Source organism: Chaetodon trifascialis, chromosome 10 (assembly GCF_039877785.1).
Source record: "Chaetodon trifascialis isolate fChaTrf1 chromosome 10, fChaTrf1.hap1, whole genome shotgun sequence".
In the NCBI taxonomy this organism is placed as follows: domain Eukaryota; kingdom Metazoa; phylum Chordata; class Actinopteri; order Chaetodontiformes; family Chaetodontidae; genus Chaetodon; species Chaetodon trifascialis.
The window spans coordinates 16,086,351-16,102,593 of record NC_092065.1 but is presented as its reverse complement, the minus strand read 5'-3'; the positions used below and the strand labels follow the sequence as shown (position 1 = coordinate 16,102,593).

The 16,243-nt window shown below is 40.8% G+C and overlaps 1 protein-coding gene across 1 annotated transcript; it reads left to right on the top strand.

The window, feature by feature from the left end:
* Positions 1-3,339: 3,339 nt before the first annotated feature.
* On the top strand, positions 3,340-14,981 carry slc17a8 (solute carrier family 17 member 8). The gene is made up of 12 exons (XM_070972530.1): positions 3,340-3,496; positions 5,080-5,335; positions 5,585-5,703; positions 6,572-6,686; positions 6,901-6,988; positions 7,723-7,809; positions 9,621-9,763; positions 9,909-10,058; positions 12,931-13,063; positions 13,660-13,770; positions 14,185-14,312; positions 14,652-14,981. Exons 1-12 carry the CDS (start codon positions 3,396-3,398, stop codon positions 14,979-14,981), a joined length of 1,761 nt encoding a protein of 586 aa, XP_070828631.1. The 5' UTR covers positions 3,340-3,395.
* Positions 14,982-16,243: the final 1,262 nt, after the last annotated feature.

The window sequence follows — 16,243 nt, the reverse complement described above, 5'->3', positions numbered from 1 at the left end:
AGAGGACTTACAGAGTGAAATTTCAGATGAAGATTGGAAAACAGCCTGTGCTGATGCACAGTCTAAATCCATTAATACACGCCTAAAACTACAAATGGTTAATGCAGACATACACGACACCAGTGGAATTACAATGATACAACAAAAACATATCAGATATATGCACAAAATGTATGGAACATAGAGGGACACCGTTTCATTATATTTGGGAATGCACAAATATTCAAAAATTTTGGGAAGAGGTAAGTGCCATAATTGAGATAAGATGATTTCAAAACAAATTTTACTGGATCCTAAGCTTTTTTTGTTGGGCTTATGTCCAGAGACACATAATTATAGTAAAAATGAACAAGCGTTTATAGACCTCAGCTTAAGGCTGAAGGCAGCACATATTTGAGAATATATGGAGATCTTTCATCATCATCATTTTGTATCTGCTACAATTTAGTATAGATTACCCTGTGTTAACATAGGTGGAGCAAAAAAAAAAAAAAAGTTAAAAAAAAGTTCTAATAGCATTAATAACTCACACAACTCAGTACAACTCAAGTTTCATTTTAAGTTTAGTGGACTAAACATTTTATATTTTACATTTTGGAGATGATTTTTTTTGCTGTAGTTTTCAAATCAAAAGTTCTTTAAACATATCAGTCAAATTTTATCTATAATGAATGGCACAGGGAATTATCAGGAACATTTTATTTTAGTGAAATTTGTACAGCATTGCCATTTTGTATTTTAACAGCTGTTATCGGAGCTACTGCAATATCTTCAAAGACCTCAAAGGTATAAAACACCAAAAACAGTAAGCTATCATACTATATTCATAATATATTTCTCAAGCATTGGATTAAGAATTTCTCAGCAAAGAAACTGAACAGAGAGGCTCTGGGATACTGGCCGAAATACATTTGCAGGATCTAGACGTGTGTGAAAAATGATACCTTGGACATTAATGTCTGATATCAACAAAAGGGGGTGGGGGGTGGGGGCCCAGATTTACTGAGTAGATTACAATCTTCTCCACTGCCACTTCTGAAGATCTGAAGATCTTGGTGTCTAATGAGGAGACCAACTTGCATCTCCTTCATGGCATCATCCAGTGTTTCACCATGAGACTGAAGAGAAAAAATATCAGAGGAAATTTTACCTAAGCCCCTGAAGTCCTCTGCAGAGATGGAGAACCCGTCTGAAGTGCTACCATTTTAGCAGCAGCACTCCATCACTTCTGATCGCACTTTAGAGGGGCTAAAGTCTGTAGCTTGCAGGGTTGGTCTCTTCCTTTCCCTTTTTTAGAAGCAAATAAATATTGTTTTGGGTTTTTTTTAAGGGAACCAACGAGCCTCTTATTTTCCAGAGTCACTCACCATCATTAACATGACAGGGGCTAAATTTTCCTGAAACACCTTGTAAAAGGTGACAGCTGCCAAAGCCTAATCATTTCTCAGGTTAGTTTTAGTCTCAGAGAGTAGAATGTACTGGTGGGTGATAAGTTTATATACAGTGTATTGATTGTGTGTTGTCTCCCAGAATCACCTGATGATGATGTGTCACTTCCTCTTTCCAAACACTAGATGGTGGGCATGGTTCAGTTAGAAATGGAAAGACAGGGACAACTTTTGTTCAAAATGTCCTTGTACAGTGGCCCAGAGGGTCAAAACACAACAGTATTTCACAAAACACAACAACATTTTACAAAAGGAAAAACCAACAACATACACTTCATAAAACACAACGTCACAAAACAAAACATTTCAGACTACAGAAAAGGAAGGACAGCATGTCTTGTTTGTGATTGGACAGAACACAAGTCCCTGGCCACAGTTCAATGCCATTTCCTGTTTGTATTGCGCATTACTCTCAGCATTTTCTCAGCTCTGTGAAATGCTGTGTTTCAAAAATGTGTCTTTGTGAAATAGCAGATCGACAGATGGAGGGCAGCCTAACACTGTGAACTGAATGGTGTTTAGTTGAGAGTTATGTCTGAAACTAGGGTAATCAGTTTTTTCTAGCTTCAGTTTGCCATTATAATGTATGCATGTGCCTTTTTACCTCACTGCTGTGTGATTATCGTCAGTGCGTTGTACTTCATTAGCTTGAATTAAAATATAATCATTGGAGCATTAGAAGTTTTGCTGGTTGAATTCGATAATTTTGTTCATCTCACAAATGTGTTCATTAATACGTAGACTTATACTCCTATTTAGATCATACAAGCACATACATCTAACTTCAATCTAATTTCTGAAGTAGCCTCTGATTGTAGTGCCACACAGTAAAAAAAAAAAAAGAAAAAAAGATGGTGGTTCCGTTTCCTGTAACCGAGCTGTGATGTTTCTGATATAAAGAATCATTTTTATGGACAAACAGCTGGAGTACTAGCATCAGCCTGAGCAGTTGCTCTGCAACAGCCCATTGCTAAGACAGACTCGTTGGGTTCAGGCCCACACCATCCAGTCTGCTGTTAAATTTTAAAATCTCCCTGAAATGATGCATATTTGATCATGTGTTAAGAGGGAGCCTCACTTTGGAAAATAATGTTTCCCCCCTGCTGGCAACATAAGAAGGGAAACACTCAGAAATGTCAAATAATAACAGTGAAGTCCACAGCTTCATGGCAGCACTTACGATCTTTGTCACTCCCTCATGAATGCAGAAATTGTAAATGGCAGTCATGGAAAAGCGGGAGTGTAAGCCTAGAACTTGATGGCTCTGTCTTAGGTTTCACCTGCTCCCATTTTACATCACAGCAGTCCAGCTATGCCCATCTCTCCTCAATGCAACTTGTCAAGCTCATGCATATTTCATTGTTGGGTTCACTGGGCTGCTATCAGATGAACCTAACTAGCTGAACGGGTGGTGCTGGGGAGATGATGATGATGATGAGCAAGGCGAGGGGGCTGGGTTTTGGGAAACCAGCTACACCTGCCCCTCCTCACCATGGGTGAGTTAAGAGATGGAGAGGAGATCGTAACAGTCCATTCAGTTCGGCTGCAGACAAAAGGGGGCTCACAATGCCGATTGACCAAAACCTGAAATCTACACTTTGATTCACATCTATTCATCATCCTCTAAACTGGATCTTCTGGAAATGAAAGAAGCTACAGAGCCTCTGGCTGCATCATTCTTTGGACATTGAGGAATACGTCCTCATCATCCTCTCCGCACCACACGCAAAGGTGGAGAGGAAAAGTCTTTCTTACTTCTAAGGGACTCGTGGCTGAAAGGTGGAGCCAACGCCTGGTGCCACAAACTCAGTAAGAATGAAAAACAGCTTCTAGTGGATTTTCTCTTCTTTTTTTTTTTTGGGCCTTTCTTGGAACAAAGTGTACAAGTGAGGTATCAAGACACCACTTTGAGATTAAGGGGGAAAGAAAACAAAGACGCAGAGAAAAATGCCTTTTGGTGGGTTAGCAGGTTTGAAGGAGCAAGTGCTTAAGCCTGGGAAGGAGGAGGTGAAGAACACAGTGGGGGACTCCCTTGGAAAACTGCAAAGGTGAGAGGGTGTGTACAGAGAGTGGTGGGAAGGAGGCATGTGTGTGCACAGGATTATCATTTCACTCATTATCCATGTATTGTGTTCACGGTGGAGATTAATTTTTAAAATAACTATGCAAGAACGCTCAGCTGAGAGGGATGAAATATGTGCTGTCGGAGGGATGTGGAGAGGCTGGAAGTGAGCACATTAAGCCCAGTGTGTTCTCAGAGATTCCGACGATAAATAAATATTTGATTCTTGTGCTTGCCAGGCAAAGCCTGTGATGTGATCACAGATTTTATTTTAAGGCGTTAATACATATTTCATATCTGATACATATTTCACAGACTGCTGTGTATGCGCAGCGGTGGTTGTGGTGGTGGGGGCATATGATGAAGATTGTTGTCATTTCAAGAGATAAAGCACTAAGTAGGCAATTTCCTGGAAAATGCATTTTGTGTGCATGCTGTTAATGTGCATGTATGTTTGTCACTGACATTATGAACAAATGGAAAATTGGAGTAGTTTTAGTCTTTGCTGTTGATCAGTGTAGATACAAGATAAGAAAAAAAAAATTGTTTAGTTTCTCTGCAAAAATCATACGTTACATCGTTGTCCAGGAATTCATATATCATATGAAGAGCCAGACATTGATTGGGACTTTGTGCTACTCCAAACACATTCCTTTGATATTTATCTTTACTGTCCAAATAAACAAGTCCAGTTGTGGTGGTGCCAATAGAAAAGCTTTGCCACATTTTACACAATGAGCCCATGAAGTTAGTGACCAGGAGTAAATCTTAAACCCTGACGTGTTGTTTTCTACACATCACATTGTAGATTATACCATTGAGACTGCTTGCAATGTGCATTACAACTGAAAGGGTGTGATATTTTGTGAAGGCGGCTTTTGAATCTGAATGCAGTTCATAATTCATGATGCGGCTATTTGTATGCTGTTCTATGAGACACACCTACCTACCATACTGCTCTTTCAAGGAATCACGTCTACAGTACGTCTGCCGTTCGAAACCAAAACTTTATTTTCCATAGCAATACAATGCACAGAGGATAACGGACAACCCAGTCGTTACACCTTTAAAGACACTTTACTTTCTTTGAACACTGAGCTAAAAAAAGGTCAAGATTTGAGTTCTTGATATCAAAAACATCCCATTTCTGCTCAATTTGTGTCTTGCTGGAGGCGAATTTCAGTGTAAATCCACTTCAGGCAAATGAAAGCAGTTCAAGAGAGCAGGGGCACAGTGAGTGGGGTGGATTCTGGGTAGCAGAGCAGGTGTGGAGAGTGATACATCTGCAATGTTTTGACCTTTTTTACTTGTGTGTCCTGACTTCACCTCCTGCCCTCTGTAAGAGAGCAGATAGACTTATGTTACTGTGCGACTGCTGTTCCCACCTTTTTATAAACTTACAGACAAAAACGGGAAGACTGTGAGGTATCATGTGAGTATTGCTCAAGACGACCTTCAGTATAGGCTTGTATGACTTGCATCCAAATGTATTTTAACAACTGATTGGCACCACTGACAATCACATCCTCTTACTGCATTCCTTTTATTCCCCTGCCATTTGCTTCTTAGGAAAATAGATGGCAGCAATGTAGAAGAAGAGGACAACATTGAGCTGACTCAGGATGGGCGTCCAGTGGTGTCAGCACCACGTCCTGCCCCACTGCTGGACTGCAGCTGTGGTGGTCTGCCCAAGCGCTACATCATCGCCATCCTCAGCGGCCTGGGCTTCTGCATTTCCTTTGGTATCCGTTGCAACCTTGGTGTGGCCATTGTGGAGATGGTGAACAACAACACAGTCTATATCAATGGAACCCCTGTGCTCCAGGTAGCTGGACCTCTGGGTTATTGACTCATCAGGACTTGGCTTAATGTGTTTTTTGGTGTTGCTGTTCTCTTGTTGTTTCTGATTGTGAGGATAGGAGAATTAGCCAAGCTAAATTGTAGCTCATCCATGTCAATCAACTCTTTTAGGGGTGTTTCTGTGACGCACGCAGGTAGAGTATGCCATATGAATGTAGTATGATGGTAAAATGGGCTCATTTAAGTGTACTTCTGTTTTTGTCTCCCTCTCCAGAAAGCTCAGTTTAACTGGGACCCAGAGACTGTGGGGCTGATCCATGGCTCCTTCTTCTGGGGCTACATTGTTACTCAAATCCCTGGTGGTTTCATCTCCAACAAGCTGTTTGCCAACAGGTAAAGCCTGACCACCAATAGTCCTACTGTAACACTGTAATGTCTGTTTTATGTGATGAAAGGATCATGCGAGCACCTCTCCTCATCCTGTGTGGTTAAAGGGTTAAAGCTGTACGGTGTGGTGAGCGGTGCTGATGGAGCAGATAGCAGACCTGTAATAAAAGCTTCACAGGAAAAGAGGACACGTCACTGACAGAGTTAATAATGAAAGATCCTGCCTCTGATTTCTTTCTGAAACACCAGCCACTGGAATATTACAAGTGTCACTTACACACTGTTTTGGAAAAAGAAAGGGAAGGGGGGATGAGGTGAAGAAGAAAAGAGAAGGGAGCTAAGCAGCACTGTGGTGATGAAGAAGAAACTTTTGGATTGAATAGGATGTCTTTATCTCAGTGTATGAAAGGCAGAGGCGTGAGATCTGGCTCGTCATTATAAGGCTGACTGAGATGCTTTGACTGTCAGATATTTGGGGATGTGCTGCCTGCCGTTATTAGACATCTACATGAGCACTAAGACACTAAATAGTGTGTGTTTGTTGTGTGTTTACCTGTTACAGACAGATCTGACAAATATCACAACATAAGTCAGGGTTATAATTTCCTTAGTATATCTGAGGATGTTTCCTCTGAACATCTGCTCTATTTAAAGTTAATATCAGTTTCGTTTATTATGAGAAAATTATAATATATAAAATTATAAAAAAAATATTCCTGGTTATGTTAGTAATTAATCTAAATAAATTAACTGAAATTGTAACTATTTTAACAGTGTCTGCATTTTGCTTATAATCAGTATCAAATGTCACAGTCCCCCCCCCCCACTTAACCTTTGTCCACACACACATGTTGACATTTCAGTATTTCTACAGGGTGTTTGGAGCCGCCATTTTCCTGACGTCAGTGCTCAATATGTTCATCCCATCAGCAGCGAGGGTCCACTACGGTTGTGTCATGTTTGTTCGCATCCTGCAGGGCTTAGTGGAGGTAAGAGAAAAAACATGTTGTTGGCCAAAACAATTTCTTGCTGAGAGTTATGAGAAGATCACTGCAAGTTACGTCTAAGAGCGGAATGAATGTTTTCATCTAACTCTCAGCAAAAATGCTAATACATGTATTTCCCGCAAACTGGTCTTTTAAAGCATTTCCACCTGGTCAGATGTCAATATTTGATGACATCTCTCATATTATCTCCTATTAGGGTGTCACCTACCCAGCATGCCATGGGATGTGGTCCAAATGGGCGCCACCTCTTGAACGGAGTCGACTAGCCACAACTTCATTCTGTGGTGAGTGGTGCCTCCTTCTGCTTCCTCTTGCCAAAGGCTCTAAAACACTCTGCGAAGACTCCTAAGCTCGCTACTTTCCATTGGTACAAACCTGCTTCTCCAGTCCACGCAAAGTCACAGCGCAGCTGATTGGTGAATGGAAGCGAGAGAGCACATTTTGCTTTGCAGATGGAGTCCACGGCTGTCTCCCCTGAAATTAAAATAACCATGTTGCATTAGACTGGTACCATGACAACCCAAGCATCAAAACCCTCTTGCCTCACCTGCATACTCTGAAGGAGCTTCTCCCTCTATTCATGTGAATGAAGTGTCACATTGCTTACTGTCCAAAAGCACTCATGCTCTGCGCTCCGTTCAAAACAACAGTGTTTATGAATGCATCTCATAATAGGAAACACATTAAAACACCCTTTTTGTCACGGCTGTGCCAATGACTCATGTTGACATCATTTATTCAATGAAACTAATGTGTTTCTTTGATCTGTTTGTTTTTATTGAGACACATATTCACTATACAGTGTAGCTTTTTGTGCAATTGAAGGCTGCTGCACTGCACCTACATCTCTGCTGTATAATATTCAAATCTGTAAAATATATAAATAAGAGACATTTGTTAAAGTATGACAATCTCATCTGAGTATTTTGTGCACTTTTCGCTAATTATCACAGACATCTGATGTTTGTAGTGGTGTAATAAAACCTTGACATTGAAATCAGACACCGATTGTTCCCAGGATCCTACGCAGGAGCAGTGATCGCCATGCCTTTAGCGGGAGTGCTTGTTCAGTACGTTGGATGGTCTTCGGTCTTCTACATCTATGGTGAGGTTTGAATGAACATCACAAACATTCCTAAAATCACACTTCAGTCACTCACTCTCATGACAACAATGAAAGCAATGATTTTAAAAATCACCACATAAATACACTTCAGTTTGTGTATGCATCATAGAATGAGATATAATTTGTGAATTCTAGTGCTGTCAATTGATTAAAATATTTAATCGCGATTAATCTCATGAATGTCATATTTGACTCTGGATTAATTGCAAACTAATTGCACATTTTTATCTATTCTAAATGTCCCTTGAATTATAATTTTAATGCTCTTATCAACATGGAAAAGTGGATAGGCTTGCTTTGTGCAAATGTCTTTTAATTGAAAACAACATTTGTTACATTTCACACTAACATTCTCACTTTGAGCAGTCATTCACATTTGAATGAATCAAATCTCACACAATTGAACACTCAATAAACAGATGACAAAAAAAATAAATACTTTGTTAGAAAAAAGTCCCTTCAACAACCCTTTCTAAGGGATCAAAACAGGGTGATCCAAAATAAAGTTGCAAAGTGCACATCATTCTAAACTAGGACTCAGGCTATTGTGCAGTTAAACCATGGCTTAAACTTTCCTTTCTTAAGTTTCCTTTGAACGTGATAGCATTCATATCCCATTGTTATCCATTGTTGCCTGGTTTTGACAAGGAGGCGGTGGAGAATTCGCATTCGCCGTGTGTTTGGCCATCAAGTGGTATTCCAGACTGGATGTGCTGCGGTGATAATTCAGTTCACACCGACAATACACACAGATTGTCAGTCGACCCATCTGAAACTAAACTTTCCATTCAGAATATTGTTCGCACCCATTTCGGCGTTTCACACTTTGCATCCACACAAACCGGTGGCCTACGTTTTTTACAGCTAGCAAACAGACAAGACCAAACACGTGTGTGGGGTCTGTCTATTGTTTTGTTTCCGGTTTACAATTGGATCCTCTATTTTTTCGTACCTTACTAGCAGTGGCCACAGCTTATAAAAAACTACAAGTTCACTAGGTCACAAAGAGCGTTAATCTCACGATAAAAAAAGAAGACGTTTTTAAAATTGATTTGCGTTGCGTATTTTTGACAGCACTAGTGAATTCATGAGTTTTAGAGGTATTTGTAGGAGAATCTGTTTACTTTTGGACAGAGTCAGGCTCACTGCTTCCACCAGATTTCAGTTCTTGTGCTAAGCTAAGCTAATTGGCTGTGGGCAGGAGTTACATATTTACATAAAAGTGGTATCGATTTTCTAACTCTCAGCGAGAAAGCTAGTTACAGTATTTCACAAAATATTAAGTATTTCTCGGAGCTATGCAAGAAATAGCTTTGTTCATATTTTTATCAATATATGACATATTCATTTTATGGGAATCACAAAAAATATATTGTGTATATGTACGTATATATGTAAAATCTTTGATTGGCACACTGCTCTAAGGTAGCTGTGCTTTGTATGCTTTGCACAGTAAGTGTTATCTGACTTGCTGAGTTTGATTAAAATGATTAACACTGACATGAAATTCATACTTGTCAAATGTGTTTTAATAAAAATCTACTCTGGTGCTGCTGTGATATAATCTCATGATTTATTGATGTGAATTAGCATTTTCCTGTCTGGGCTCTGTGATTCATGCCTTGTTCATTTCATTTTAATAATGAAAATTCTTGTGGTCCAGAGAGGGTCAGGCCTTGTTTTAATTAGTCTGTCCTGCCCCTTACAAAGCCTTCACTACAAATATAAACTCCTTTGTCTCCGTACAAAGGAATGCATTCACTTTTCTACCGTTGTCATTTCATGAAAAGGGGTTTTTGGGATCGTATGGTATGTCCTGTGGCTACTGCTGGCGTATGGAAGTCCTGCTGAGCATCCCACAATCACAGAGGAGGAGAGGACATACATCGAGACAACAATCGGGGAAACAATGCACCAAATGAGTGTGACTGAGGTGCGTGAGTGTCCTAAAATCCTAACACACACACACACACACACACACACACACACACACACACACACACACACACGCACACACACACACACACACACACACATAGCATAAACAACATACATTGATTTCTGTCTCCCAATCACAGAAATTCAAGACTCCATGGCGTCGTTTCTTTACCTCCATGCCCGTCTATGCCATCATTGTGGCCAACTTCTGCCGCAGCTGGACCTTCTACCTGCTCCTCATCAGCCAGCCGGCGTATTTTGAAGAAGTCTTTGGATTCCCCATCAGCAAGGTTGGCCTCACACTTTCACTTCAGCTATTCCACTGACAATGACAAGCATCCATAAAGACAGATAATCATTGGGCTGATTTAGATTATGGCTTTCTGAACATATGCCAGACATAGAAATGTGTCTGACAAACTTTTGTGATATGATGAACCCTTCACTATAAAAAAAAAAAGGCATATGGCAAGTATGTGGAGCTGTAAATGTGGTGTGGGGAACCACTGCTACCAGATGGCAGAAGGACCAAGGATCTGGTCCCCAAACCATGTGGGTGTGAAGGACAGGACCTACCAGGAGTAGTTTTCAGTGTCTTACCCCTGTACCTGTGTTTGTGTGCTATGACTAAAGATAAGATTATTCGTACCGCTCTCAATCTAACTTTCACCGGTGGGATACAAATAATCTATTATTCGTTTTGCAATATCTAAGTGAGTCTAAATCAAAGAGAAATATCACTTCATCACCAGTTTAGCCACGACCAACAGCAGCTAGTCGGCCCTCACTTCTTCAGAAAGTGGTTCCTCCTCCTGTTCTCATGAATATGAGTTGACTGCACTCACTGGCAGTGTGGGGCACACCCATGAAGATGTTTTACTCAGCAACACTCTGCCATCTTCTCTCTCTCTTGCCTTCGCCCCCTAGTCAGGGCACATGAGTTTTTTCAAGCAACTGATTGGCTGAAGGCCAAGTACATGTTCTTGAACCTCATTAAAGGAATGATGAATGAGGCAAATCATTTGCATATATTTAATCACCTGGGAAAGACAAACTCTCACACAAAAAGTCTCAGCAGCTGAAAAAACAATTCAAACTTGCAACCAGGCTCAGGACAAAGATAAAGATGGACAACATTAAATAACATGCAGGCTGACAGCAAAGTGGATGGATTGGATGGATCCCTGGAAAAGATTCTGAAAGGAGAACTTAAGAAGTGTGTTAAAAAATACAAAAAAGTATAGAAATGGTGCACTAAAATCACTCTTGAATATACTGGGTCACAACAACCAATGCGTCGATCATCCCTGTGGGTTTAGTGTTTGATAAAGATGAAGATTTAGTTAAAAATGAAGACAGTTGTTGGAGGTGGTTTGTGCTTGTGAACAGATTTTGACACTTGTCACAATGCAGAGATTGCGAGCTGGAGGCCCAGGGCCCAGAGTGGTGAAATTTACTTTGCAAATTTGTATTTGCTTCAGTGAAAAGGAGGCTGTGTTACTGAAATCCAGCCCGCTGTTTGAAAAGACGTATCATCAATCCACAAATGGTCGAATCATGGAATCAAACTTTAAAGAGCTACTTCAGGATTTAGCAGCTGGGAAGGATTTCTACATATCAGGTAATGGAAGACTCATTAAGCGAAGTTCACCTGAGGCAATAGCAGGCGCAGCAGGTGACCGAACTGCAGCAATGTGGAGATGCTGAGAAGCTGCTGGCCACCTTGTGAACTGAAGTGATAAGCTAAGCTCAGAACTTCATTACTGTGGCCCTTTGACCCAGATATTATTTCACTAAATCATATTATTACACTAAATGGTTGTTGTCCATGGATGGTATTACTGGAGTGCTTTGAACATCAAGCTCTGCAGTGTGGTGTTGTCCATAAGGCAGGGGTGAAGAACCTTTTTACTATCAAGGACGATTTCAATTTTTACAACATCCTTTGAGAGCCATACTAAATTATTTAACACGTGTATATCAGGGCTGCACGGTGGCGCAGCAGGTAGTGCGCGTGCCTCCCAGCAAGAGGCAGGTTCGATTCCCGGTTCGGGCCTTTCTGTGTGAAGTTTGCATGTTCTTCGTGCATGCGTGAGTTCTCTCCGGGCACTCCGGCTTCCTCCCACAGACCAAAAAACATGCTCATTAGGTTGATTGGTGACTCTAAATTGCCCCTAGGTGTGAGTGTGAGTGTGAATGGTTGTGTGTATGTTGATGATCGGCTGGCGACCGGTCCAGGGTGCACCCCGCCTCCCGCCCGTTGACAGCTGAGATAGGCTCCGCGACCCCAAAAGGGATAAGCGGCATAGAAAATGGATGGATGGACGTATATATCAGACGAACCTAACTGCTTCTCTTTGGTGAGGTGTCTGATGTCAGATAGTAGAGATGATGATGCTACTTGCAGCTTTCACACTCACCAGCATATTCAGACATCGAGGGAAGATGACCAAATCAACCAAATGTGGGCAAGTCAACAAAATCAGGCAGGCAAAACACATCACTTCTGAAACACTCTCAGTTGGGCATGGGTTAGGGTTAGGAAAGGGGGTTACGAACCGGTGCCCCCTCACGGGGGACCGGAAAGGCATGGGCCATCCCCTGGGGTCCCAACCCCCGTTGACCCCAGGATCGTGTTTCATACTCAACGTACTCTGGGGGGGCAGCGTTCCTGCCTCCCATAGCGGACCTCCGTCCACTCACCCTGAGCTCCATAGCTCATCTCAAAATGTGTTTGAATTAAAATGAAATGTTTTTAAATTTTTAAATTACAGCTGTTTTTCAATGCCCGCTGGAATCTCTGGATAAGTTAATAAGATCTTGCGTATTATTCCTGCTTTGGCTGTTCAGAGTGATATGGGTTGGATTACTAGATCAATAAGGTAAAAATATGACATGAGAAGACCGTGTTTACCTTGCTTAATACGTCAGAAAAGATGGCCAATAAGAAGGTTTTTCTAGTGTAAATCACACAATTCTCCATGGGCTGCTGAGCTACATGCTGTTTTTGAGGAAGCTGAATCACAAAATGTGTATAGTATCTTTGTTTCTAAAGCTTTGAAAAAAATGTCAGTATGGTTTGTTTGTTTAGCATTAACATTATTATTTATGACAATAAAAAAAATCAATAGATCAATCAAATCAAGTATGATCTCCCAACAGGTGGGGATCCTGTCCGCTGTCCCACACATGGTGATGACGATTGTAGTTCCTATTGGAGGACAGCTGGCTGACTTCTTACGCAGTAACAAAATCATGTCCACTACCAATGTGAGGAAGCTCATGAACTGTGGAGGTACGTCGTGATAAACTAGAAGCCGTCAGTTTTGTGATTATTTGTCATGATATTGGAAACGGTATTATGGTGCTCAATAATCAAACGTCAGACATTGTTGTAGATCATGTAGCTCTTTTATAAAAGAGCAAAACAGATTTAAAGGACCAGTGGGTGAGATTCAGGAGGATTCAGCGACAGAATATGAAATGAAAAAAAAAAAGAGTTGAGATGTTTTGTTACCTTAGAATGAACTCTTTATATCCAGCATGTTGTGCTGTCATGTTTCTACAGTAGCCCAGAATGCACAAACTTTTTCATTCTACATTTTCTGCTAGTTTCTGGGCTGCCGTAGGGGAGGATGAGGGGAGGGGTATTCAGGAGGCTACAGTTTGCAGCCTCTCTGCCTTTATGAAGCTGAAGTCTGATTTCTTCTTCCAGCTTTGTCCTTTGATGAACATTTTCTGTTCAGTTCAGGAACTGAAACAGGTGGAGGTGTCCTCGAAGTAACCCCAGATTAATTTCCGACAGATGCTCTGCATTTATTAGAAAGTGTTTACCATGTTGTTTCTTAGACGAACTATTCACTCACAATCTCTGGTCCTGTTCTGTCACAGGATTTGGTATGGAAGCTACTCTGCTGTTGGTGGTCGGCTTTTCTCACACTCGAGGGGTCGCTATCTCCTTCCTAGTTCTAGCTGTCGGGTTCAGTGGATTCGCCATCTCAGGTATTACCCCATCTGCACCAAAGAAACAATTGTGAGTGTGTGTGTGTGTGTGTGTGTGTGTGTGTGTGTGTGTGTGTGTGTGTGTGTGTGTGTGTGTGTGTGTGTGAAATGTAAGACCGGTTTCCTTCATCTTCTGGATTGTGAGAGACTTGTCTGAAAATGAAATGCAGGATTTTTTCCTTTGGGTGTGATGCAGTATACATACTTTAGCCTGCCAAGCCTTGACACAGGCACTGTTCCTGAATATTTTATAAACTGTTGACAAGGCAGCAAAAAAATGAAAATGTATGCGTCTGGATTTAAATCAGGTTCACTTTTACAACATATTAATATGGCAAGATAGAGAGCCTTTATATTGTGAAAGTGTCACTGTTAACTTATAATATAATGATCTTGTTTGTGCTTTGTCCACAGGCTTTAATGTCAATCATCTGGACATTGCTCCTCGCTATGCTAGCATCCTGATGGGCATCTCTAACGGGGTGGGAACCCTATCTGGAATGGTGTGTCCTTTGATTGTTGGAGCCCTGACTAAACACAAGGTACAACACGTTGATTTGTACACTGTTTGCATACATGAACACACTCATTCATCTCACATTTTTTGCTTATAACTGTAACTGAAGATTAATGCCGACGTTCCTTTGATATCATATTCTGTTTGCTTTTAGCTCAAACGCAGAATCACTGCATGTAATATAGCACCTGTCAGTTATTTGTTAATAATTCATAGCCCTGTAAAATTCATCATACACACTGCAATTGTAGTTTTTCTGATGCCATGAGCAAGGCGGTGGATTTACAGCGTTACCTCAGTGGTACATAATAAAACAAGTGTGCTTTTGACAGGAAATTCACTGACTCTATTCGTCTCCCCACAGACTCGTCTGGAGTGGCAGAATGTCTTTGTTATTGCGTCCATGGTGCATTACTCAGGAGTCATCTTCTACGCTATCTTTGCTTCAGGCGAGCTGCAGGAGTGGGCCAACCCTGAGAGCACCAGCGAGGATAAATGTGGCTTTATTGATGAGGACGAGCTAGCTGAAGAGTCAGAGCTCAACAGCCAGAACGCACTGGCCCCCCAAAAGAGTTATGGAACCACCGATGATTCATCTGGTCGAAAACAGGGCTGGAAAAAGAAGAGAGGGGTGACCATGCAAGAGGAGGAGGAACATTTTGGGAATGGCGACTACCAGGACCGGTACCAATGAGGTGCTGTGTGAGGCAGAGGACTTCCAAAAGACTAAAATTCTGTCAAGGTCCAAAACTTGATTTAACAGCTGTGGAGATCTCAGCAACATCGGAGAAGTGATAGGAGCAGCAGCATCGTGTGTACCTCATTTTTGGTCAATACTCCAGTTTAACTGTGATGTGCCGTCATGAAAAAAATCATATGGAAACACCACCTTAAAATCAAATGTAATTGTTATTAGAAAGTCACTGGAGTAAAATATTAAAGAGAGAAACGTCGACAAACACATCACATAATCGGAAACGGAATTGAAATTGAACAATAAATGTAATCTACGCTGACATATACTGTAGACTCATATGAATAGTGTAATGGGAACAAAACCTCAGACCAACATTCATGAACCAACTAGTGCTGCATTCAAAGAACATCAGAAACACATATCAACCCTGCAGCCTGATTGTACTCTGTCTGTGCAAGCAAACATTGACTGAACTTTATGTAGCTTTGAACCATGTGAACAGTTTTTGAAATGTTTTGTGTCAGCTATGCAACGTGAAAAGAGATGTACTTCTGGAATGTAATAATGGGTTTGACAGCAGGCCACAGTGTTAATGTAATGAGCCTTACTGTTTTTTTTTCTTTTTTGCTTGTATGTATTTGTTGTTGTTGAATGATTGCACTCTATCACTGCTTAGCTCGCTCTCCTCATCTCAGCAGGTCTTTGTTCACCACCCATTTGTACGCACTTCTTCCAGCGTTACATCAGCTTCATTATTTGCACTGCTCTGAGCTCATAATGGGACGAAATGGATGGTGAGTTCAGGGCCGATGTTACTCCATGATGCGTTAAGTGTAACTCTATTTATTCTACTAGTGTTCAGTTTTTTTTTTCAGTTTCACAATGTTTGATACATGGAGACCCAGTCTGTTTCTACCAATAATGTACTGTAATGTTTCACTTGAATCATAAACGAGTATAGGAAATTTACACTTACTATTTATCATTACTGTGAAAGAAGAGAAAATCAGTTTTGTACAGTAAATTATTATTGTATTGTTTGAGAGACCATTTATTTAATTTGCACTTGAACATGCTGGAGATGTAATAAACTACATTTCTATTCTGTATTAGGATTGTTTAGAGGCATAAAATTCCTGAAGAGCTTGAAGGGTCTGACTTATTTAGTACTCTGCATCAGGTTATTCAACATTTCATGTTATTTTGTGTTCAGAAAATTATAAATTATAAATGGAAAATGACTAGTTTGTCATCAAATT